Genomic DNA, 24,791 nt, shown 5'->3' with positions numbered 1-24,791 from the left:
TGTCGGTTTAGGGAGACACGCTTACGTTGTGGACGTAACAATGTCGACCGTCAGCGAATAACAGCCGTTTTTCAAACGCGCTTGAAGTTCGAATTAACCGGCTGTGTAGATACACAGGGTGTGCCAATTGCTTCAATAGTAAGAAAAGCTGACAGTATTTCTCCTTGGAATAGAGGGGTCACTCTCCATCTTTGCTCTGGCCGAGTGGAGGTATCCCTATTGCCGGATGTGGCGTAAGTCATATTGTTACGTGTCAGCAGGACAGAAGTGACAGGAACTATGGTAGATGATGAGCGATGTATTTGCCCTATTCACAAGTCGGCCGTGAAGGAGCTCGCTCAAACCCCGCCCACACCCAGCTTCTTCGTGACTAGTTGGGGCACAAAGGTATGTTCTACTGAACACTTTATCGTCACCTCGTGACATAGCCCCCAGTCGAGAGCGACCGTCCCGGTCGAGGCTGCAATAGGCGAGAAAGTGTGGTGAGTAGGACATCCCTACATCCCTTTAACATCCCTTTTGCGCGCACGAATTCGTTCTATAACTCTTTTCTTGTAAAAACGTTTAAAGAATGGAATTACCTGCCATATTCAATTGCAACCCTTGCTAATATCCTCGCTTTTAAAACCGCTGTCGAGAATCTATAACGACCTCATTGATTGTATTTTTGAATACTGTATAATATTGTATAATATTGGGGTACTTTGTCTGACGGGTTTTTAGTTTTTTTCTTTGATTTTTGTATGTATTGCTGCCATTGTATGTCCGATTTTCCATGTATTTAAGAGTTTTTTGTTGTGATATTTAAGTTACCAACCATGCCCTTCTGTAACGCCCGGCGGGCCCCGAAAGTATTTAAATAAATAAATAAATAAATAAATAAATAAATAAATAAATAAATAAATAAATAAATAAATAAATAAATAAAAGATGACAAATGATAACAAACAATGAATGAGTTCTTGCCGCTGCGGATGACGATGATGAGCTGAATGGACACAGTCCCCGGAACAGAGATTCCCGCCGGCGCAATAGAGCGCCATCCAAAGCCTTTGAAGACGCGCCGGAGAACGGCGACGCCATCGTCGTCGGGTCAGATTGCGGCTGGTTGCGGTTCGGCTGCTCATAAGCTGGGGACACGGGGCTGGGAAACGGTCGTGTCCATGACTCACCGGGGCTGGGGCATGCCGGCGCGATCCAAGGGCCTGTAGGAGACCGCTTCAGGCGTCAAGACGGGGAGAAGCTGTCGGCCGGGATAAGGGTGAACACCGCAGGACAGAAAGGACAGGAACCATGGTGGATTATCAGTGGTGTAACTACACTATTTACAGGTTGGCCATGAAGGAGTTCGCTCAGGCTACTTCTGCGTCAATAGTTGGGACCACAGAGGTATGTTCCACTAACCACTTGGTCGGCACCTCGTGATAATATAAAGTCTGCGCGCTGGTCGCCTAGTGGTTAAGTATTCTTTAGAGGTAGCAATAACACAGAAAGGGGGGCTAGTTGCTTTGGATTCACAGAGGTAACTTTTGCGCACACTGTATACGGGGACAAGAGCACAAAGGTGAGACGAAGCCAGCGCTGTGCGACCGACTGCTTTTCACCCTAATCAGCATGTGGGAGCCACCCATCTGTTTCTGTCTGGCAGGGAAATTTAGAGAGAGAGAGGAGGCTCTTTATTGAAAAAAAAAAAAAAAAAAGCCGAGAGGTTCGCCAGCATTTACAATCACCTACATGATTCTTTAAGGATGGGGAAAGAAAAAGCCCAAGAAAGAACCGGGGAGGGAAAAAAAACCTGTTGAGCCTTTGAGCAGTAGGTGATGGAGCATTGAGATTGTAGGGTTGTCGTAGTTTTTGTGTGTGTTCTGTTGGAATTTGTACGCCTCTTCTCATGCGCGCGGCTCAAGGGATTGTTCTTGAAGGTATATATATTTAGCAATAAAATTCAGTTCAAAAAAAAAAAAACTGCGCTGGCCTTTGTGTCACCTTTGTGCTTTTTGTCTACAGACTGCGCAAAAAGCTATTTAGAGGAAGCCTACATGGGGCACGAAGGGCTGCTGAAGCGCATGCGCAAAAGCTGGTGTTTCCAGCTGGTTGATATCCATAAAAAGCGAAAGTTTTCAAATCGTAAGAAGAAAATTAAAAATCATGCACCCCTCCGTGTAATGACGACAATGGTTGAACGCGAAGCTTTCTCGTGACGGATTCTTTGGTTGTCGTCTGAGTTTTCCGAACCGTTTCGACCACGTCGAAGTCTACTTCCGATGTCCTGGTTCTGGGCATTTTCCCATGCCTTTATGTCGTCTTCGGTACCTCCAGTGTCCATACCAGGACGTCCTCAATAGAGTATGCAAAATGTGTGTTCCGCCAGGCGTTAAAACATTTTCCTTTAAATTACACACCGTACGCTCCCTGTTAAAACTTGCATGAAAGACCGGGGTATGTTATAGCTTGGTCGACAGATTGATGCCTCTGTTCTCGACCAGAGTGAATTAATCACTGTTGTGTACATCGCAGATTTGCTGTCTTTTTATGGGACATTTTGCAGCGAACACTCAGAAAAGATATGGATATCACGCCTTTTTCAATCCCATTTTTGCCATTCGGCTTTCCTGGTGAGCCACCCTATGACATGTTTGTTTTGATTGGTTTGTACACTCTGTGGCGATGTCGCTTGTGTGATAGGCATGCTGAGCCACCAAGATCAACAAAGTCACATTTCCGAGAACTGTATCGTTTGTCCATAGTGTTTATAATTCGTTTGACGAACCACCTGCCTGGTTCCCTCTGTTGAACGCTTGGGTGTGTCTGAATAAATTTTGATGTATTTTTGATTTTCCTAGCATTAGTGTATTCTTTTGTTTGCTTGACTATGTAGTGCCCCCGTACTGTCATGTTTGAGTGAATACTCCCATGCAATAACAAAAAAAAAAAAGTCGAAATGGAGCAATCGGAAAGACGCTGGCCTCATAACGCGAGGGACCCAGGTGCGATTCCGGCCACTGCGAGCGTTTTTTTTTCTTTCACTTCACCCACTATCCTTCATTCATCATTGTCGTCAGAGAAAGTTGGATTTCCTGCAGGCGTTTGCGCGTTACAGACGCCATCATTGAAAATACTATAGCTTCGCTTTAAAAAAATCACCAAAGGCGAATAAACAATTGAACGGCTTGAGAAAGCGACTGGAATGCCGTTTTTTTTGTAGGGTGCCGTTCGACACGAGGGGAGGGGAGGCAATACAAATCATGGGCCTAGAATTGAATTTCGGGAGCACAATGCCCTCAAAGCCATGCGCTGAGAAGCGTTTTTCTCCTCAACCATTGCTTCCGCCTCGTACGTTGCACGTTGCAATGCGTTTATAATACAGCGTTCTTCGGTGTGACCGCATGGTGACGTCACCAGAATTTGATTTCTTTTCAGTTTTCCTTACATCTCCGAGAGCCCCGTCATCACCGCGCAGTCGTGGCCGAGTGGTTAAGGCGATGGACTCGAAATCCATTGGGGTCTCCCCGCACAGGTTCGAATCCTGTCGGCTGCGTTGTGTTTTTTTTTCACCGATAATTCATCCACGAGTATGTGCACCAGGTTGCCGTAGGTGCGACTTTCTGTTTGAGTCGCCAAATCAAAAGCGGAAACAGAGAGAGAGAGAGAGAGAGAGAGAAGCTCTTTATTAAAGAAGGAAATGCAGAGAGGTTTGCCAACATTCGACAAGGTATACTCTGCAGGAAGGGGAATAGGAAAAAGATAGACGAGTAATATAAATAGGAGCAGTAGAGGAAAGGAGAAAAAAAAGAGATGGCGTCATATATAGGGACATGGAATGTAGCAAGACTGTCCGCATAAGTGTGGCTATAAAGTCTCAGCGACGCCAATATGGTCAAGATAGCCAAATAACGCATCCAGGACTTTCCGCTGAGATGACGGAGAATGTCATGGTCCAAGTATCAGGCTCAGTGTAATTGGTCCAGGGTGAAGACATGTCATCTTCTGCTGTAACCGGCTCCTTGCTTCGCTGTAGGCGGAGCACTCTAGGAGGGCATGCTCGACGGTTTCGGGGGCGCCAGAGTTGTCGCAATATGGGTTTGGACTCTGGCCTATGCGATGTAAGTAGGTATTAGTGTACGCCGCATTGAGACTCAGTCCATGAAATAAGGTTTCAAGCCGGTGAGGTAGTCGTTCTGGAAGCTTAAATCTCATCTGTGGGTCAATTGAGAATAGAAAACTATGATGTTCTGGAAGGCACCACAAGCGGTTTTTTTCTGCTGGAGATAGTGCCTTGGTCGTAGTTGAGGCACCATTTTTTGTAAAGAAAATATTTCGCTTGTTTTTCATTTCTAGGCCCCTGCGTGCAGCCTCATCTGCTCTCTGATTTCCTAGTACACCGCAGTGTCCAGGGAGCCACTGAAGGAAGGGTTACGCGATGGCCAGCAGCGTGCGCAAGATGGTGAAGGTATTTTACTTCGCGCTGGATGGGGTCGTGGATGCTGAGGCAGCTAGTTCGTCGCAGGCTTTGTAAGGCGGCTTTCGAATCTGTTAAAATGGTCTATTGTGTGGGTGGCTGACGAAGTATGCACCGGGTGGCTTCTTTGATTCCATAAAGCTCGGCTACCGTGAACGAAGTCGCTCGCTCAAGCCGGTATGACAGTGATTTGCTAGCTGACGGAATAAAATCTCCCGGAAGAACTGCGCTCAGATGTTACCGATCCATCTCAGATCTGTAAAAATAGGGGTCGTTGCTGAGTAAAATTTGTGAATGTACGCAAGTGTAACCTGAAGTAGGACATTTTGGGATATGCGATTTTTCGAATCAATTCCAGGTATTGAATGTTTTATGGTAACAGGTGCCAGAGTCCATGGCGGAAAATCCAGTTGCATGGTCTGTGGTGCTTGATTTGGAACGGAAGCATTAATTTCCCTTATTGTTTGTTCTAAGCTGGAAGCGTCTTGATCCGCACTACGAGCCAGGAAATGGGTTGTGGCATCTAACCTGTGCCTCAAATGGTTGCGTAGCGTCTCTTGATTCCGTAACACATCCATGGGCAGGCAGAAAGCTTCTGCAAGTGTCCCACAACATGAAGAGCCTGCAGGAAGGCCAAGGCACTTCCTCAGACAGTTGTTCCTTGCGGCATCCAGCTGTTTCCTGCTAGTCGGGGACAGTTGCTGCCGGACGGGAAGGTTGTAGAACAATACACCATCAACATATGCCTTGAATAGCAGCACCGCAGAGCGACAATCACTGTCTCATCGAGTGCCACAAAGATATCCAATAATTTGGAAAACTACTGAAACTCGCGTACGTAATCTTTTTACTTCTGGGACCAGAAGAGGTTTCTGTCTGTTACAATGCCAAGACATTTTTCGGTGCATACGTAATGCAGGGGCCGGTTACTGAGGATTAGAGGATATCGGTCCATGCTCTTGCGGGTAAACGCCATTGCGACACTTTTGTTCGGAGGAAAGATTGAGTCCTTTCGGCGATAGGTATGCCGCTTCTTGCAAGAGCCTTCTGCAGTTTTGGCTGTGTGATCCGACGCAATCTCGATGCACTACAAACACAGATATCGGCGTAGAGTGTGACTTTGACGCCCCGGAGGAGAACGCGTTTTAGGTGAATAAGCGTAATATTAAACAGCAACGGGCTCCCTGCTCCCTGAGGGACTTTCTATTTACATCGTAGTATTGTGTTTGACCTCCTGCTGTGCACATTAAGAGTTTTCGTCCTTCAAGATAGTTCGAAATCCATGCATAAAATCTTCCTCCTAAGCCGAGTGCAATAAGAGATGCTAGGATTGCACTGTGGTAAACGGAGTCAAATGAGGACTTGATGTCTAAAAACACTGCAGTTGTGATGTGGCCGGTATTTAGTTCTTGTAAGCAGGATACGAGTGCAATTATGCTGTCAATGGCCGATCGATTCTGTCGAAAACCGTTCATTTCAGGTGGGTAAATTTTTTTTGGTTTCGACATACCAATTCCTCCTTTTGAAGATCATCTTTTCCATTAATTTTCTAATGCAACTGAGTAAAGCGATCGGTCGAAAAGACTCACAGTGTGTCGGTGGCTTTCCATGCTTCAGAACGAAAGTAATCTTTGCTAGCTTCCATTCAGGAGGAACGCTTCCATGCAGCCACGTAGCGTTATAATACTCCAAGAGTCGCAAGCGAGAGTGGTGGGATAAATGCGAAAACCTCGTAATTACTTTCAGCGGAAACTGCCACAATATTTTTCCGGTTCCACGTCATTTTGCTGCTTTTTATGCTGCATTCTAAACCTTTATACCTAATTTATGAACCTTTTTTGGGTGATTCACATAACAACGCATTTTAATTAAATCCCATAGACTGGCGTAACTGTGCATGGTTCATCGGAACATTGTCTGTTAGCTTTAGAAGTTTTGACACTGGCCAAGTTTACAAAAATGACACCCGGCTTGGTGTCGCACACACCATAATATTGTGGCATAACGCAGCATATGCACCTGTTGATAAAGCTATGTTCAATACCCGTGTGTATATGGGATACCCCGTGGTTAAACAACACTTCGGTTGGCTTCAGAGCCCGCGCACAGGATTCCATAGTAGGGGCACAGATTTCTTGTGGTAGACCCTCCTAGTGCTTGAGCTCAAAGCGAGTGATTTATTTATTTATTTATTTATTTATTTATTTATTTATTTATTTATTTATTTATTTATTTATTTATTTATTTATTTATTTATTGGTGAATGCCGTGGCATGCACGTGTTTTTTGGTACACCACACCGGGCATGTGCTCCTCATGTGTATGTATTACTTTGCCAGTCTAACAGCAGCAAGTGCGGATATGTTCCAGCGAGAGAGAGAGAGAGAGAGAGAGAGAGAGAGAGAGAGAGAGAGAGAGAGAGAGAGAGAGAGAGAGAGAGAGAGAGAGAGAGAGAGAGAGAGAGAGAGAGAGAGAGAGAGAGAGAGAGAGAGAGAGAATAACTTTAAAGGAGTACTGACACAAAATTTTGAAGGCGAGATAACTTGGGAGATAGATTGGTGTGAACACACATACATCTTCTGCAATATATCCGCGGCAAATACAGCCTAGAACATATTTAAAATCAATTTTAATGTGTGCTAAACGCAACCGATCAGCCTCCTCGCGAAATCGACATAAACGCGGATAGGGCGTAAATAAACAACAACCAAACACGTCACGAGTTTGTTTTGGCCGCTTTCGCACTGCCGTCGTTTCTCGCCTGCTCGCGGAGTAGGTGACGCGCGACACGAAGAAAGCCTGCACCAGGAGAAAGTCGTCTTCTTCCTTGAGTCCTCTGTTGCGGTTGGCAACTCTTCTGATCATGCTCGTAATCTGTTCCGACGTGTTCTTGATGGAAGCGCTCAACGCGACCATAAGAAAAGCAACAAAGGCCGCCATGGCCATGCCGACGTACTCGTCGACGCAACGTCTGATGGACATGGGCACGCTCAACACGGCGGAAGAACTGATCGAGGCTCACCTGTCGAACCAACGAATACGGCTGAGCAAGACCGAGCACGGCCGGGCCGTCCTGAGAAAGATCGGATGGCAGATCGAACCACAGCCAGAGACGGCGGCGCTCCCCAAGGAGTGGCAAGAAGCAATCGAGACTAAACCCCTCCCCCGTAACATGCAAGCGGGAAGGCACGACGAGAGGCGATCGGCGCGGGCCAAAGCTCTGGCCCGGCGGCTGGAAGAGGACCCTCGGGTACTCTAAGTCGACGCTTCGTTCCCGAAATACGGCACGAAGGCAACGGCGGTCGTCAGCACCATCGACAAGCTGGTCACCAGAGCGTCGGTGCGCACGACGGACCCGGACGAAGCAGAAGAGGTGGCCGTGGCCCTCGCCCTGGCAACGTCGGAGGCGAAGACCGTGGTAACCGATTCCAAGACAGCATACGCGCTCTACCGGAGGGGGAGAGTCTCTCCCGCGGCACTAGCCATTCTAACAAACGAAGACCACAGGGACGAGCGATCAAGCTCGTGTGGGTCCCGGCTCACTCGCAGGTGGAAGGCAACCTCCTCGCCGACCACCACGCCCGAGAAAGGTGTACTGCAATGCTAATTCGCCTTGGTACAATCGACACTTAAATAGGCTCTCTAACCGCAAGAAAAGACTGTTTAGAGCTGCAAGATCGTCCCCGTCTTCGGCTCGATGGTCAGCATACAAATTTGCAGCTGCTACGTACCTAAGCGAGCTCAAAGTTGCTAAACTTACCTTTTTAAACTGTACTTTGCCCTCTATACTGCAAAATAATCCTAAACGATTTTGGAACATTGTGAGGTGTAATGAGAAGCATAAAAAACTGTCTTTAATGTTTCAAGGCAATGTAGTCTCGGATAATGAGTGTGCATCTTTACTTAACCGCACCTTCGCTAAAACCTTCTCTGAACCAGCCAGTACTAATAAAACAATTCCCTCAGATCCATCAAAGTTTCCCTTAATGGATATCATAGTTGTTAGCTCAGAAGGAACACGGTCTATCATCGACAAACTGAAGATTTCATCTACTTGTGGCTGTGATGGCATCACCACAAAATTCTTGAAATATACGGCCGAGTATTCTGCTATCATTCTTGAACGAATATTTACACAGTAACTTCTTACGGCTGAGCTTCCTAACGACTGGTTAATAAACAAGGTGGTCCCAGTGCATAAGTCGGGGGCAATTCATGATCCACTTAACTTCCGTCCCATCTCGCTTACATCCGTGCCATGCAAACTTTTGGAACATATCATCGCCACTCACCTTATCAAGTTTCTTCAAGAACATAATTTTTTTACACCTGCTCAACATGGCTTCCGGAAACAATTCTCCTGCGAAACCCAGCTACTACTATTTACCAATAATTTGCACATATCTCTCGACTCCGGAACAATAACTGACTGCAAGTTCCTTGATTTCAGCAAAGCCTTTGATAAAGTAGCTCACTCCTTGCTCTTACACAAACTCAGCATATTAAACATTGACTCATATGTACTTGCTTGGATTCGTGGCTTTCTTACTAACCGTTCTCAATTTGTATCAGCCAATAATTTCGATTCTTCTACTACACCAGTACTTTCCGGTGTCCCACAAGGGAATGTCCTGGGGCCTTTACTGTTCCTAATTTACATTAACGACTTACCTAACAGTATCTCATCAAAAATATGCCTATTCGCGGATGATTGTGTAATTTATCGCCAAATATACAATGATGATGATGTCGCTATTCTCCAAGAAGATCTAACCAAAGTACTTAACTGGTGTAAATTATGGCAAACGGAATTAAATGTCTCCAAGTGTAAGTCTATGCACGTATCTCGTAACAACGCCGCATGTCCAAGTTACCTCCTTAACACAACCACGCTCGATTCCGTCCCTTCCTACAAGTACCTTGGTGTCCATATATCAAACAACCTATCTTGGAAACATCACATCACGTCTGTTACATGTAAAGCAAACAGGGTCTTAGGATTCCTGAGAAGAAATTTTTTCGCAGCCCCTGTGGATCTAAAAAAGCTGCTTTATACTACCTATGTCCGTCCACATTTGGAATATGCTTCATCTATATGGGACCCTGGCAATACCACCCTAGTTAGCGAACTCGAGAGGATCCAAAATCGTGCCGTAAGGTTTATATTATCTGATTATCGCTGAGCCGCTATAGCGTTACAAACATTAAATCGATTCTTGCCATTCCACTGCTCGCTACTCGCCGTAAGACATCGCGCCTGGTACTTTTCCACAAAATTTATCATAACACTCCCTTCTTCGTTCACTTTTGATAACCCCACCATCTTATGTTTCAAATCGTACTGACCATGCGCAGAAAGTTGCCGTACCTCGCTGCCGGACGTCAACATATTTTCATTCATTCTTGCCTAACACATGTCAGGAATGGAATCACATCCCACAATCACTTGCATCCATTGCCGATCCTTGCAGTTTCAAAAGAGCGCTTGATAATCTATTTTGCTTTGCCAGTGTAACAGGCTGACTTTTGTTACTGCTTTTTATTGAATTATGATACTGTGAACAGTTGCATTTTGATGTTAGTTGCCTCTTGTTTGAAAATGTTGCTGTGCCTTATTCATGTGTTTTAGATGCGGAGCATCTTATAGTCTGGGCATGTCCCGCGTCGGCGTCCGCACTCACACTGCGCATGCGAACTCTCCTCCTTCCCTCTCTCCCACAGCTGCGCGATACTTCCGCCACTTCTTCTCTCGTACCAGCTGCGTGCACTTCGTTTTCGCTTCTCCCGCGTTCTCGCTTCTGCTTTCGCGGTGCATGCTCGGCGCTTGCGCATCTCTCCTCCTCTCGTCTCCTCTCCTTCAACCTTGAATGTAAATCGGGTAGCGCGCTGCGCGCGTTCAGTTCAGCGCTTGCTGCGGTTGTCTCCACTTCACTCCGTTCTTCCCATGAAGTGTGATGGAAACAACAGTCCCGTCAGTTAGTGGGTTGGCGCAAGCAAGCGTCAGCACCACCCCACAAACTGGGAAACACAACGGAACCCCGAGATGCTCCGCATCTACTCAGCGTTCCCTTCGGGAAGATGGGGCTAATTTTTGTATCCTGTGCACTGTTCGTCAGTGCCCGCTCCTCTCTACAATGCTGTAAAGCCCTGAGGGTACAATAAATGAAATGAAATGAAATGAAATGTCCTTCTGGGCCGGGGACGAGCTACCGCACCCCGCCACGAGCTACAAAGACATAGTCCAACTGTACCGAAACGAGCGATGTGGGCTTTCCGGTCCGCATCCGCAGCTGGACAGACGACAGCAGATGATCGTTCGTCGCATGCAAGCGGGGTCGCTAGCGCATCCTGTGCTCCTGAACAAGATGTACTCGGCCGAGCACGACAGCTCGTGCCCGCTCTGCAAGGAGGAGAGAGGCACTCTCGCGCACATCATAGGGGAGTGCACGAAACTCAAGACCCCCCACCCCTATCCCCAACCCCATCGAACGATTGGAGACCTTGATGTCCAGCCCCGACCTCGTCACTCAGTACGGACTGGCGGCCAGGGGCCAGGAGCTGCTGGGCACATTTGGGTCCCGTGACTAGGGAACCGCCTCATGTGGTGCCTGCGCGCACACACCCTCTTTAAGGGCTCAGTAAAAGTTGAATATCTCTCTCTCGCCTGGACCCGCCGTGGTGGCTCAGTGGCTAAGGCGTTGCGCTGCTGAGCACGAGGTCGCGGGTTCGATTCCCGGCCGCGGCGGCCGCTTTTCTGATGGAGGCGAAAAGCAAAAACGTCCGTGTGTACGAGATTTCGGCGCACGTTAAAGAACCCAGGTGGTCTAAATTAATCCGGCGCCCTCCACTACGGCGCGCCTCATCGCTTGCGTTGCTTCGGCGCGTTAAACCCTACAATCAATCAAACTCTCGCCTGCTCGCCGTTCCGATCAGAGGTCGGAACTTCTGCCACGGGACGGCTCTATCATCCAGCGGCCGTGCTTCTGCGCTCGAGCTACAAACGATCCGATCATTGGCGGCAGAGGCGGCGGGATTTCGTTGGCTCATCGGGCAGCTGGCCGCGACATAAGTTCATCGATTCCAGGCACTCTATTAACACCAAAGTGTTTTAGGCAGTGGTCCACCAACATCTAAATGACGTCATATCCGTCGTGGAAATGACATCGCCAGAAAAACTTCGATGGACGCGGCGGCGCCGGGATTCGAGCCATGAACTCTTTCGTCGCAACGGGAGGTACGAACCGCGCTCCCGACTGCGCTATGAACGGACGCGTGAATAGGAAGACAAACGCGCCGTATAGCCTTCCTTTCATATGGTGCTGCCATCTAGGAAAGGTGAAGCAATTAGTGCATCATGACGCTAATGAGCGCCGACAGTTGGCCCTCGTTCCACACTTCTTCCACTCGGGCGGAGCTCGCAGCGCTGCACCTGGCCGCCGACCTCCTTCTCGAGAGAGGCCACAGAACCACCCCGGGGCGGTCATCCTCACTGACTCCAGGACTGCCCTGCTGCGGCTGCACGCGGCCGACCAGCCCACCAACAGCAGCGGCTACCCGGAGCGCTCCCTTGCATGCCAAGCTGCACACTGCGGCCTCCCGAGGCTGCGGCCTGCGGCTCCACTGGCTGCCGGGCCACAGTGGCATCCGGGGCACCGAGGACGCCGACGCCCGAGCCAGGGAGGCCCATCAGGAGGGCACCCCAGTTTCCCAAGACGTCACCGCCTTCGACGAGGCCCGCATGGTGCAGGCGATGCACCCCGACCCTCGCGTTGTTAGTCGCCTGGCGCCACAGCCGCTGCCTGCTTCTCCGCATGCGGCTCGACTGCTACAATGTGACGGAGCGTCTGCACCGACACGGGCGCAAGGACTCCCCCACATGTCTGGACAGCCCGGAACCAGAGACGCTGGAGCACCTACTCTGCTTCTGCCCTCGCCACGCGAGCCAGAGAGCAGAGCTCCACCGAGCGCTCCAGCGTCGAGGCCTTCCCAGCGCCGGCATGGAGGACCTTCTGTTCCCGAAGGGGGCTGCGGCATCCCAACGGGAAGTCTTCGCCCATCTTCTCCATTACCTGGAGACGACCGGCCTCACGCAGCGGCTAGCCCGGAGTGCAGTGCCCGAACTGATGTGCCCGGACTGAGCTTTCTGGGACTGACTCCTTCTAGGACTGACTGACTGACTCTAGGACTCTTTGTCCCTTTTTCTCTCTCTCTCCCTCTGTCTCTCTCCACTTTATCCTGTCACTCACCCTCTACTTCCCTTCCCCGCACTGGGCTGTATGCATGTGAGCTCCCTGCCGAGCTCAAAATATCCCCATTACCTTTCCTTTCCTTTTCCTCTCCCGCCAACCACAAACCACAACAACGATGCCAGCGCCGGCCTGTACGAGGGACGCGCAGCGTAAGATGCGGGGAAGCCGACTTGCGGATGTCGCACTCGTGGCACGGTCCGCTGCTCCTTTCGCTGCAGCGGACCGTGTATTCACCAAACGATTCGCTGACAACCCGTTTGGTTTCGTTCGCACGGACGGTTTGCGAGCGCTTGTGGTCAGTGGGATTTACGCAATGCTCCTACATGTGCAATCCAGTTTCTAACGTTGTGCGTCTAACGGTGCCATACCAACGAAATATAAATAGCGACGTGCAAGTTCATATCGATGCACAATAAAAATTCAACTGCTCCTGTGAAGGCACATTTTACTTTCGTGTTTTACCGGTTCCTATAGAAGAGGGAACAACCACATTTTGGTTCCACGTGCGAGTCACGAGAATACCTTCATCATGTTATATGCATGTGTCCAAAGTATTCGTGCATAGACAGAAATTTATGTTATCTTTGTGTGGTCCGCCTAACGGGGGACTTAAGTTGAGGGCTGTTTTGGGTACTTCGTCCGGTCCCAGTTGGCCTACACGTGCAGCCAAAGCTCTCTTGGAGTTTTTTCGAAGCACAGAACTGGACAGTTTTGTGAACAATTTTTTGTACGTGACTGAAAATTTTGGATGCACCAAATGACATCTTTTCATTTTTACAATGTTTTTTCGTTTTTTTCCTATCATCTAGCGTAGTAAGCCAGCGCGACGGCTCGGCTGATATTGCTGGTCTCCATTAAGGGGGCACTGACACAAAAATTTTGCAACGTTTTTTTTTTGTTGCGATAAATAGCTAATGACCTATTTAGCACGAGTGGAAACCTCGTTTGCTTCAGCACGCGACCATTGTTTAAGTAGAGACGTTTTTAATGCGGCCAGACGCAGTTACGGATTCAGCGCGTGCCGTGAAATGTTGGATTTCGTATAAATAAAGCTGTCCACGTAAGCACACAAAACTGGCGTGCGCCGCGCGCAGCAACCCGCGCACGTGAAGCGGTAATCACATGAAGGCGCATTTCAGAGGAGAAATCCGAGGGAGATCGTGACGTCACCTCAGGCGGACCTCTGTTCTGCCAGCTCCTTCGCTCACACGGAGGATGCGACTGTCGGGCGTATATATCACACAGCAGAGCTGCCGCAGCACTGACGATTCCGCGTCGGCGGCAGTTTCTGCTAATGCCCCTACGTACTGGTCTCGCCAGCCGCTTATTAAAATGCGACCGTGGACGTGATGCAGGTGCTGCGAGTGAAAATTGCTGCCGCAGCTAAAGAACGACGCGCGACGCTCGAGGCAGTGGATGGGGAGGCGCGCGCTGGGAGCAGGCAGCCGGCCTGCTTACAGGACCGCCTACAGGTGTTAGGCTTAAAACACTGCGGCGGATATTCGATTGCCGCTCTCGTAAGCGGTGCAAATGACGATTTTTAATGCAATTAGCCACCACATCATTACCTCCTCCCTCGTATGTACAGCTCTGTTTGGGACTTGAGTCCCATTTGGTGCAGCGGTAACAAGCTAGCACTCGAGCTACCTGCGCCTGCCCGTGTCACTAAGGCCGCAGCCGCCGCCCGTGCAGCGACCGTATACGCGGCTCCTTCAGTGCGCCTGTCGTGTGCCCGGCGCGTTTTTGCGTCCAATGTAATAAAAAGCAATAAAAAATGTGGTTGTTCCCTCTTCCATAGGAGGCGCTAAGACACGAAAGTGAAATGTGCCTTCACAGGAGCAGTTGAATGCTTATTGTGCATCGATATGAACTTGCACGTCGCTATTTATATTTCGTTGGTATGATACCGTTAGACGCATCAACGTTAGGCACTGGATTGCACGCGTATGAGCATTGCGTAAATCCGACTGAAACCACAGGCGCTCGCAAACCGTCCGTGCGAACGAAACCAAACGGGTTGTCAGCGAATCGTTTGGTGAACACACGGTCCACTGCAGCGAAAGGAGCAGTGGTAAAATGCGTGCATATTGCGAGAGATTGGGGTCACCCGGATGCCATCTCGCAGGGCTAGAGGAATGCGTTGTTTTTGTTCCCTCTGGGGTATCGGACGGAGTCCTAATGCTACCAGAATGGCCGAATTTCTTCATCAGCCCTACTCGTCCTCAAAAACTGCTCAACGACCCCTGACATCCGCATTGTCTGGGCTCCTGGACACGCCGCCATCCCCGGCAATGAAGCGGCTCACGCCGCGGCTCGCGATCTGATACACCGAGCTATTGCCGACGGTGGCCAATGTTTACCCCCTCAATATCAACCCCACCCACTGAGTGGCTACAAGGAGATACTCGCCCATTACAGGCAAACTCGCCGTCGCCTCCCACCACCTCACTGGCGCCTCTCCAGAGAGGAAGCTACAACTTGGAGGCGGCTCCAGACGAATACCTATCAACATCCCACCCGCCTCCACCTCATCTTCCCCAACTAAGACCCTTCCCTATGTGCTCACTGTCCCCAGCCTGGCACCCTCTACCATATAGTATGGGAGTGCCAACGTACTCCGGACTTGCCCCCGCTTCCCAAACCCACCTACGAGCAGTGGATGGCTTCCTTGGCCAGCCCAGACCCGGATACCCAGCTCAAACTGGTGACCCGAGCAAGGACAGCCAGCCGAAGTCAAGACATCCCGGACTAGAGATGCCTTCCACTGGGCGAGGCCCACACATAGCCTCTGCTCGATAAATAGACTTTATTTATTCTCTCTCTCTCTCTCTCTACCGTTTAGCTTTAAAACCGGCAGTGTGTACTCGGCTGAACAATGGCAGCGCACGCGCACGCTAGAAAGTATGTCCTTTCCTATTATTTGAACCCGAAATAGTAGGACCTCATTGTAGTTCCTTCATCAGATCTCACGAAAAAATTCCAAACACGGCAAGATTTTGCTCAACTTGCACATAACATGCCTAACCGCAAGAGTATGGTCAGACACCGCCGTCCTTGCGTTAATATTTTTGTTGCTAAGTTTAAAGTTCGATATGGCATTGAATAGGGAACTTTGCAGTGACTTGTTCAACCTTATCTAGAAGTGGTACCTACACCTAAAGAGGGGATGGCCGCCCCAGAAAAGTTACTGGATAGTACACATGCCTTCAGGCAGACTAAGGGAATTTATGCACGAAGCATTGAAAACTTGACCGAGACTGATGTAACTATTTCGGAACACCAAGGGAGAAGTCATTACAGCAGGCTCGATATTTGGGCTTTACCAAAATGTCAGCCAGATTTACAATGTTACAAAGCACCAGCTTCTCACCAGTCTCACCAGAAGCACCGGCGTCTCACCAGCACCAGCCCTGATAGAGGCTACGAGATGTACTGCGTAATAGACTCAAAACCGAAGCGAAAATTTCAACTGGCATGGCTTGACAAATACCCCTGGCTGAATTATTCCGCTCTGCGTGAGGGTGCATCCTGCCATGTTCGTGTTGTTTTCGCCAATGAGAGCGCTGTTCTTGTGCGTGATGTCTGTGTGTTTAGGGTTGATATTTGCTGAAATTATGGCTAGTGATATTGTAACGTGGCGGCAAAGCAGATGAGACGAACCATGAAGAGGGTGAGCAATCTATTTACACTATTTACATGGCGGCGATCCGACAGCCTGCGCAGGGTCCGCCCGCACCTTCTTCGGCGTCGTCGTCGTCGCTAGCGCTTTCTAATGTCGCTGAGGGGTATTGCCCACCGCTATGTCCTGTGACATTACCCCCCCCGCCTCCGTCGAGGGCGACCGTCCCGGTCGGAGCTGAGCCACGGTGAGGATGGTGATGCAGATGAGCAATGCGAGAAAAGACGGGAAAGAACGGCTTGCCGCCACGGGTGAAGGTGATGGGTTTGGTGAACACCGGCCCGTAGCAGCGATGTCCGCAAGGCAACGACGAACCGGTGAGGGCTTGTAACCATGCACGTCGGACCACAGGGCTGGGGATACGTCGTCGTCGTCATGTCACATGTCACATGTCGTCGGGTCTTAGCGGCTCTGGATCGAATTGTCACGGGCTGGGGACGTACACGGGGCGAGGGGACGTCGTCGAGTGCTGGTAGCGGCGGGGCTGGGGCTGCCCGACGCGGTTGGTGCCCCCTCGATGATTGCGCCGATGCCGATGAGCAGCGAAGCTGGGGCGTGGACGGGGATGGACCCGCACTCTCCACCAAATGTAACGTGGCGGCAGAGCAGATGAGACGAACCATGAAGAGGGTAAGCAGTCTATTTACACTATTTACATGGCGGCGATCAGACAGCCAGCGCCGGGTCCGCCAGCACCTTCTTCGGCGTCGTCGTCGTCGCTAGCGCTTTCTAATGTCGCTGAGGGGTATTGCCCACCGCTATGTCCTCTGACAATATCACGCTTCTTCTAGACATAATTCATAGCCTATCGTTTTTTAAGATAAGACTTGCGCTAAACTTAACGTGCATAGATTTGGTGTAGACTGCCCAGCACGCAAGCCTCCTATCTGGAGGATAAGGTCAAATGGGACAGTGCTCTCAGGAGCACCGAACTTCAAGATAAACTCTGGGCTGTCCAGAAGGCCCGCGTAGCGGCGGAGAGTCTCGGGCTCCCCGTCCTGACGTGGGAGATGCCCTCTACACCTTGACACCTGTCAGGTGTCTTTCGGGATTCTTTTTGGAAATAAAGTTTCACCCCCCCCTCCCCCCGCCCCCCCCCCCACACACACACACACACACACACCGCAGGAAATCAGTCGCGAAGATTAAAAATTCCGGTGTAGACGGGCAGTTCATGTTTGTAAGAACGGGATGGAAATTGTGGGCGCTTTTTGCTCTGAAGTAAGCCTATATAGACCCACTTTTCAGCAACGTTAGTGGAGCTAACGCGGATTCATGTTATGGAAATTCTGCCGGATTTTTGTAACCGCTGCATTTAAAATAACAAAAAACACACCATAAGAAGCTCAGGCGCCGTAGCAAAAATAAGACACCGCAAAACAAAGGCACAGTAAGAACAAAAAATAACAAAGTGCACCATGCGTTAGCGGACGACACTGTCAGCTACGGTGCATCTACAAGGTAGACACATTCCGGCGAATGTCTAGGTAGTTTGTAAACATGAAACCGGTCGATAAAATGAGCGGTTTGCTTTTTATATGAAAAGAAAGCGGTGTTCTCGGGCTAAAGTAGGTTATAAACGGAATTGTTTTTCTTTGTGTACACACCAGAGGGGATTGGCCAGGGCCCAGTATTACTTACTGCGCCCTGCTAAGAGCAAATTACCGATAAATTGTAAAAATCCATACCATGAGCTGCAAGGGAGGTGGTAGGTTGCCACGAGGAAGAGAGGAGAAAATAAAAACACCTACATGGTTGTAATTGCTGCGATTACCTGCTGGCAGTAGGATAATTATCCAAGTGCCTTTTTTTGGGTCCTCGTCGTCGTCCAATCGGCAGCGGCGCTAGTGTTGGCGAGCGCGCTATACGGTGTGGTTCTCGGGCTCGCCTTTCTGCCCACCTTGGGTTAGAGCAGAGTGATCTTCACATGTGAGAAGCGGTGCAGACACTACCAATTCGTTCCGGATGAGTACGCGGAGACTGTAAGTTGACCATCTTTCCTGGGAACTTCCCTTGTTTTGATACGGGATCACCCGCGCCAGCAAGCTAATGGGAGGTGGGCGGCAGCTAGAGGGAAGAGGTTTGCGCTATCGTTGGTAGCCTGTTTGTCTGTTGTGGTGGTCACTGGACTTGCCGCTGTCACGTAGCTCTCGGTGCATTATTGCTCGTTCACTGGCGGCCTTCGTGGTGTTCGAAATTTACTGACGTAAGCTAACAACGGGGGCTAGCAGCCCTCGTCCCATCGATTGGCAACACCTTCTTGGTCGCACTGTCGTTCAAGTTCTGGGAAAAATCCTTGGTTAGGGGAGTTAAGGTACGTGCACACTAGCGTCGAGCTTGCTGTGCCGCCCTGCCGACTGCCGCCAGCGGCGTCACGCCGTGCTGCGGGTGAAGGCTGCGCCGCGACGCCGCTGCCGGCCGTCGGCAGGGCGGCACGGCAAGCTCGACGCTAGTGTGCACATAACCACATTGTCGGATCGCTAGCCAGTTTATCTCATAATAAATGGCGTGCTTCTGGCATTTACTCTGGTTCCCTCGCTGATCGTAAGCTGTTTGCTCCTCGAGAGCACGTATTAAGGCCAGAATACATGGAGCGATCTTTCACGACGTAGTTCGCGCGGCGGAAAATCTGCCGCGACACGACGCCGCATGTTCGTCGGGCTGAACTACGAAGACACGATGTCCGCCGCCGGGCCGCTGCTGGGTTGCTCTCAGTGTGGCTAACTGAACCTGCATGCCCGGATCAACGGCGGCGTTCAGTAAACAGACCCAGTGAAGGAGGTTCCCGCTTGGGCTGTACGTCGTTGGGCGATTATGCGTGACTCCGGGCGTTTCTTCTGCGGAATTATGCGTTTTCAGTTCTCAAAAGCGTTAAAGGCAGTAAAAAACAAAACAAAAAACAAAAACGAAGGCCCCCGGGGAGATTCCAACAAGCGACCCCCAGAACATGGAACCCGGCGCTCTACCTCCACTCCATCTCGACAGATCACGCTTTGGTGCAAAATAGGAAGAGAGTGGGACGTAGGAAGAGTAATATACCGAATTAAAATTTTTAACAGAAAGGAGGGGGGGGGTGGTATACAGGTGTGCAAGGACAGAAAGGGGGGAGGGGGTGGGAGCTTAAAACCGGGGGTAAGGGTTCCAACTCATTAGGTTATTTAAGGGTAGGATAAGACAGGCAAGACGGCTGGTGACAACCGACATCCCGATAGAAACGGAGGGTCTCTAATCATCATCATCACCGAGCATGTCAAGCCCGGCTCTGAATACATACGGCTGGCTACATCTAGTATTTTGCTATATTGGAGGGGCCCTCGTAGATATCGCCTGTTTCTCACACGACGATCTTGCAGACGGGCCCCATGTTTCTGTTAATACAAGTCATGTAGCCGGATCGCCTTTATTTAACCCAATAAAAGCTATTGTACATACCTATCTCGGCGACCCAAGACACGGTATAGTTGGTCGGGACCGTGTTGCGCTTGCGGCTTGAGCTATCAGAAAAGCGCGGACACTTCTTGCAACACCATTTTCCTTAATCGATCTCAGATTTGCAATCCATTTTTTTAGCTCGAGTATGCACTGGACAAGTATACGTCTATCAAACCCTTCCAAAGCGGCCGTCTGCAGCGGCCTGTGTACGCAATACGCCATGGACGGGAAATCGGAAGACCTGATTGGTTCCTTCGGTTTGCCGCTCGCCGCCGCTCCGCTGCCGACGAACTTTTCTGACCCCGCTAGATCAGCGAGGGACGACGTTTTTATAGCGCTTTCCATTGGGCGAGCAGGAGCACTTCTAACTGCACCCAAAGTGCTCTCGCGAGTTCTGGCGTCTTCCAGTGGTCGGGCAGGAGCAGGGGCGTTGTGTTTCATTGGTCGATGAGGAGCACTTTTTTGGCGCCGAGAGCAGCCGAGAGCAGTTCTCGGTGCTCCGTCGCCAGCGGCGGAGTAACAGGGAACGCGGAGGAAGTCACATGACCTCTTTTGCGTCACTTCTGGTTTTATCCCCGGGTGGCGGAGGAAAAATGGCGGAATCCAGCAGCCGCAGTAGTCGCTCAGTGCGTACGGCAGCAGCTAAGCGCGGCCGTCTGGACAAGGAATTGCAGCTACTTTTAGATGATGAAAGCACCACAGATTCAAGCGCAAGCTCATCATCGGACAGCAGCAGCGGTGACGTCGACGACGATTTGACAATGCATGAGTTTATGTTCGAGCACCTGTTCACCCCGCCGGAGCAGCGACCGAAGGTAGAGACGTATCTGGAAAAGACGGTGGACGCTGTTATCGTTCGCAGCTAATTTTTGGGAGAAACGATGGTGACCCCTTTATCATAAACATGAACATCCGCTCGGCTTCTTCATTCGTCGCCATGCGGAAGGCAGACACAAAACCACCGGTACGTATCTGGCAAAACTGGCGAGGAATAACTGCGTGCGGACATCACGAGCGCGCGAAATGCTCCGGGAAGCGAACGCGGGAAACGTTTGGTCACATGACTCTTGACATCTCGCCCTCCCCCTCTTTTCACTGCTCCCAGAGCAGCGCGAATGTTTCATTCGCGGAACGAAAGCACACGTCCCCGTTACTCCCGTGTGCTGCTCTGGCTGCTCGCTCCACTTGCTCCTGTTCGTGCAATGGAATGATGCGACGCTCAGAGCATCTCTTGTCGGCGGCCCTGTCCTTCCTGCGTGCGTCCGTTGTTGTCCGCGTGCGTCCGTTGTCCGCAGCCACTCTCCCGCTCTCCTCTCCGATAGCGAACACTCTCTCGCGAGGGGCATTGGATTGGATTCGATTCGATTGGCTTGGCTTGGCTTGACTTGGATTGGATTGGATTAAAGTGGATTGTGTTGGATTGTGTTGGCGTCATAGCCGCGGCAGACGCACTGGCGCCGGCGCGTGCCCAGGTGAGAGCGTGTGCGGCCCAGCGCGCTCTCACTCCGCCGGTGGGCGGCGCTGCGCGTGGTGCTGCGCATGTGCAGTACTCTCTCTCTCCGCGGTCTCCTCTCCTTCGGGCGCGCTGCGCATATTACCGGTGTGCCGCTCTCCGGCGGCCTTTCGGTCAACGGTTGCTCTCCGCTTGCGCTTGAACCCCCTTAAGCGTCGCATCACACCAGGGTTCCCGCGAGGGGAGGTGGGCGTAATTTTTTTCCGCCGCCGCGCGTCGGGCGCACTCCGCCGGGCGTTGTTTGCCGTCTTTTCGTCGCATATTCGTTCCGTGTATTCTGGCCTTAACGCTTGGCCTGCCCCCTTCCAAGTAACGTGCTGCCGGTGTTTGCAATTAACGCTGCTCGCCCGCATCGCCGACCGCCCCTGCCCGCCGTTGTCGCTTTATCTGTGCTTCACGCAGTAGCTCGCTACGCGCGCGCTCGGCTGCGACGGCGATCAACGGAGCCACACTCTGTCCCCCTCTAACTTCTCTCCAACCTGTTTATTTTCTTGCGCATGGGGTAGCGCCGGAGGAGGTTTCTGCGTTCACAGGACCGCCTGATTTTCCTTTAGCCTGGCCATATCAAGCTTCGCACTGCAAAAACATGTTTTCAGGCTAAACGACAATTCATTGGGTTTGCAGCGAGCGATCCATGCGCAGCGACCTACGCGGCGTGCTAACGAGTGAACCTTCACTGTACTTTGTGTGACGGACAAAATAATAGGGATTCGCTATACGCAGGGTCAGTGAGCCCAACATGAAACTGACTCCATTTTTTTTTTTCGTAGGCAGTCGGACTCGTACTCATCGTCGTACGATGACATCATTTCTTCCGATTACACAGAGGAAGATGAGGAAGAGAGCTCCACGTGAGTACCCCCGAAATCAGCTAGCATGTCTTCTGCTCAGTGGGAGCAAAATGACAGTACCAAACTTTCCCCCTTTCAAACAACGCTTGTCATTTCTTCCGCTCAGTTACTTTCTCCCTTTCAAGCAACGCTTCTCATTTCTTTCGCTCAGTTACTGGCCGACATTTCTGACATGACTGCAGCAGGCGGAAAAATTCAGTACCCTTTCGCTCTGTGAAGGGTACTGAATTTCCACGCAAATTACTTCCTCGTATATCACACCTGACTCTAAGCGTGGTCCTCCTTCCCCAGTCTGGTCCTCGCTTTGTCTGGGCACGCCCGGCCGGACGTCAAGTTTAACCCAAAGGCAAGGCTTCGCGAGTCAAAACGTCCCCCCACCTTCTCCCCAGCTGCAGTGGAAACTTTCGCAAGGCCACGTTAAGCTTTTAAATGCTTAGCATATATTGGGCCGGCCCTTAACAATAAAGCTTGCAAGGGTAGAAGCTTGAGCGATTTGGTACTCCACAACTGGAAAACAGCGCGACCGGACGAATCCATAACACGAGAGATTGCCGGGTTTGTGCCCCATCCTTCTTCTGTGCTAGTCCGGTTTCGCTGTTTTGCTGTTCTCGATCGGGGATGGGCGTCTTTCTGGTGTAGCCTCGATAAAGAGGAGAGGGAGACGCCTCAGGGACGAAGAGGGAGGCGAAGAATCTAAAGAAGCGAGGAGAGGAGGCGAGCCTTTCGGAAGGGGTAGCGAGGCTTGAGGACGAGTGCCATGAAGTGGAGATTGAACTAGTTTGAGGAACGAGAAGCAAGGCCCGAACGAGAAGGTGGAAGAAATGTGTGCATATTGTTGCACCCGTTCACTGTTGCCCTGTGGATTCGGGTGATGCAAGATAGGAGCGGCTGCACAGCAGGCCCCTCCTAATTACAACGCGCCTTCCTGACTTAAAGAAAAAAGAATTATAAGGAGCGAAGCATAATTACCAACTTAGGCAAGTTAGTTTACTCATTTACCGAAGTTGCACTCTCATTCGCCAACATGCACATAATGAATAATTCAAAACGTAAAGAGCCTTCAGTACCAACTTGTACGATAGAATATCCATTCTGCCAAAGCATAGCACTCAATCTAGCTTAAAAACAGACTACGAAACCAGACACGTCACATATAAGATCGCTAATTGTGAAGCACCGGGGGCAAATGTAAATGTCAGAAGCCACACCAATCCCGTCTGCTTACTCGTTTTAGGGGCGGAGCCCCTCAGGAGCTCGGGCTGTCGGTGTCTCCTGTTGTCGTCGTCGTGATCCTATGTAGTCACGGTACTAAACACCGGGATACTCGTTTTCGAACGCCTCGCGCTACAACGTAACGCGTACTAAGTTACTACTAACCGAAAAGTGCATGATGGACAAAAACCGGTTCAAAATAAACTAACATGTTTTACAGATTAGGGGAACGCTCCCTGTCCGTTTCAACAATCGCCAAGTACAAGCATAAGCTGTTTGTAGACAGGTTATCATTTGTTTTACACTTAAAGGAGCCATGAAGAGAAAAGAAAAGTTTGTTTTATTCGAAAGATTAGGTGTTTCATAGTACCCCAAGCGCTTTCCCGGAAGCAAATGATGCTTTATTCACTGAGAAATAAGGCAATTTAAGCCAAAATTTTAAATCTCCCGCTAAAATTGCACATTTCGTGACGTGAACAATGGCGTCATACGAGCCGGTCCATGAAACAGGTACTTAGTATGTCGACTCCATATAGCACCCACACGCGGGAGTCGACCGAGACGGCGGCCATTTTAAAAATGCTAGTAAAACCTAGTGCACCCGCAGCCCTAGTCATGGAATCGCCTGATCCGGAGAACAAAACTCTCGCCGAGGAGCTCGGGCTTGCATTTAACAACCTCACACCACTTGAACGCTCAATGCTTCTAAGTGCACGAGCGGCAAGAGTTGTGGGATACGCGGTGGACGGGAAAGCGACCATTCCGCGATAGCCACAACGGACGAACGCCCTGCCGTCGGCACCGCTGCCTCGTCAGCCCCGTCGCGTCGGACGAATACAGGCTGGTACGTATGTGCCGTATTTTTATTACGGTTAATAATAGTTCAATTTCAGTAGCAGTATCGCTTATGCCAGTTGGCCGGTGTTGTGTATGGAAAGCCATTCGCGCGAGCTCTCTGCTTCTACCAGAAAGATACGAGCGTCAATGCGCGGTGTGTACGGCATTTTTTTCCCCCAAGGTCAGAGCGCTTTGACGGCGATTTGACGAAGTCGGCGACGAGCGCCAGCATGTCCCAGGAGTGAGCTAACGCAAGGGTCCCTGCCGTAATCACTTCCTCGGAAATGAAGCGAGCACACTCGTACTTCCTTTAGCTCTCTTTCTCCTCCGTTTGCAAAGTTCACAAAAGGTAGCCACTTGCTTCCCCGAGGTTCGTCGTTAAGGCAGCACATGAAAGGAGATCTCCTCACCGGCGGGGATGTCGCACTCCCTCGACGATTTGCCCGTACTGCATGGGCATTTCAAAACGCAGCAACGAAATTTCATTGTAAAGTACTCGAACAAACTGAAGTTTTCAGTGGTTGTAAACTGGAAACGAGCTCGTAACGACAGCAGCAAG

At 50.4% G+C, this 24,791-nt stretch overlaps 1 protein-coding gene and 1 non-coding gene across 2 annotated transcripts in view; both read left to right on the top strand.

The window, feature by feature from the left end:
* The window catches only part of LOC144162496 (uncharacterized), a 130,433-nt gene that overhangs the window by 16,386 nt on the left and 89,256 nt on the right, over positions 1-24,791 (top strand). The window contains exon 5 of the mRNA XM_077693061.1: positions 22,103-22,183. Coding sequence (XP_077549187.1) covers positions 22,103-22,183 — 81 coding nt within the window. The remainder of the gene's footprint in view (positions 1-22,102; positions 22,184-24,791) is intronic.
* On the top strand, positions 3,457-3,538 carry Trnas-cga (transfer RNA serine (anticodon CGA)). The gene has a single exon. It is a non-coding gene; the product is annotated as a tRNA-Ser (tRNA).

This window comes from Haemaphysalis longicornis, unplaced genomic scaffold (assembly GCF_048455015.1).
Source record: "Haemaphysalis longicornis isolate Haplotype H1 unplaced genomic scaffold, Haemaphysalis longicornis Haplotype H1 scaffold_1, whole genome shotgun sequence".
NCBI classification, from domain to species: domain Eukaryota; kingdom Metazoa; phylum Arthropoda; class Arachnida; order Ixodida; family Ixodidae; genus Haemaphysalis; species Haemaphysalis longicornis.
Note: the sequence above shows the minus strand (reverse complement) of the source record. Positions and strands in the feature narration are given on the sequence as shown.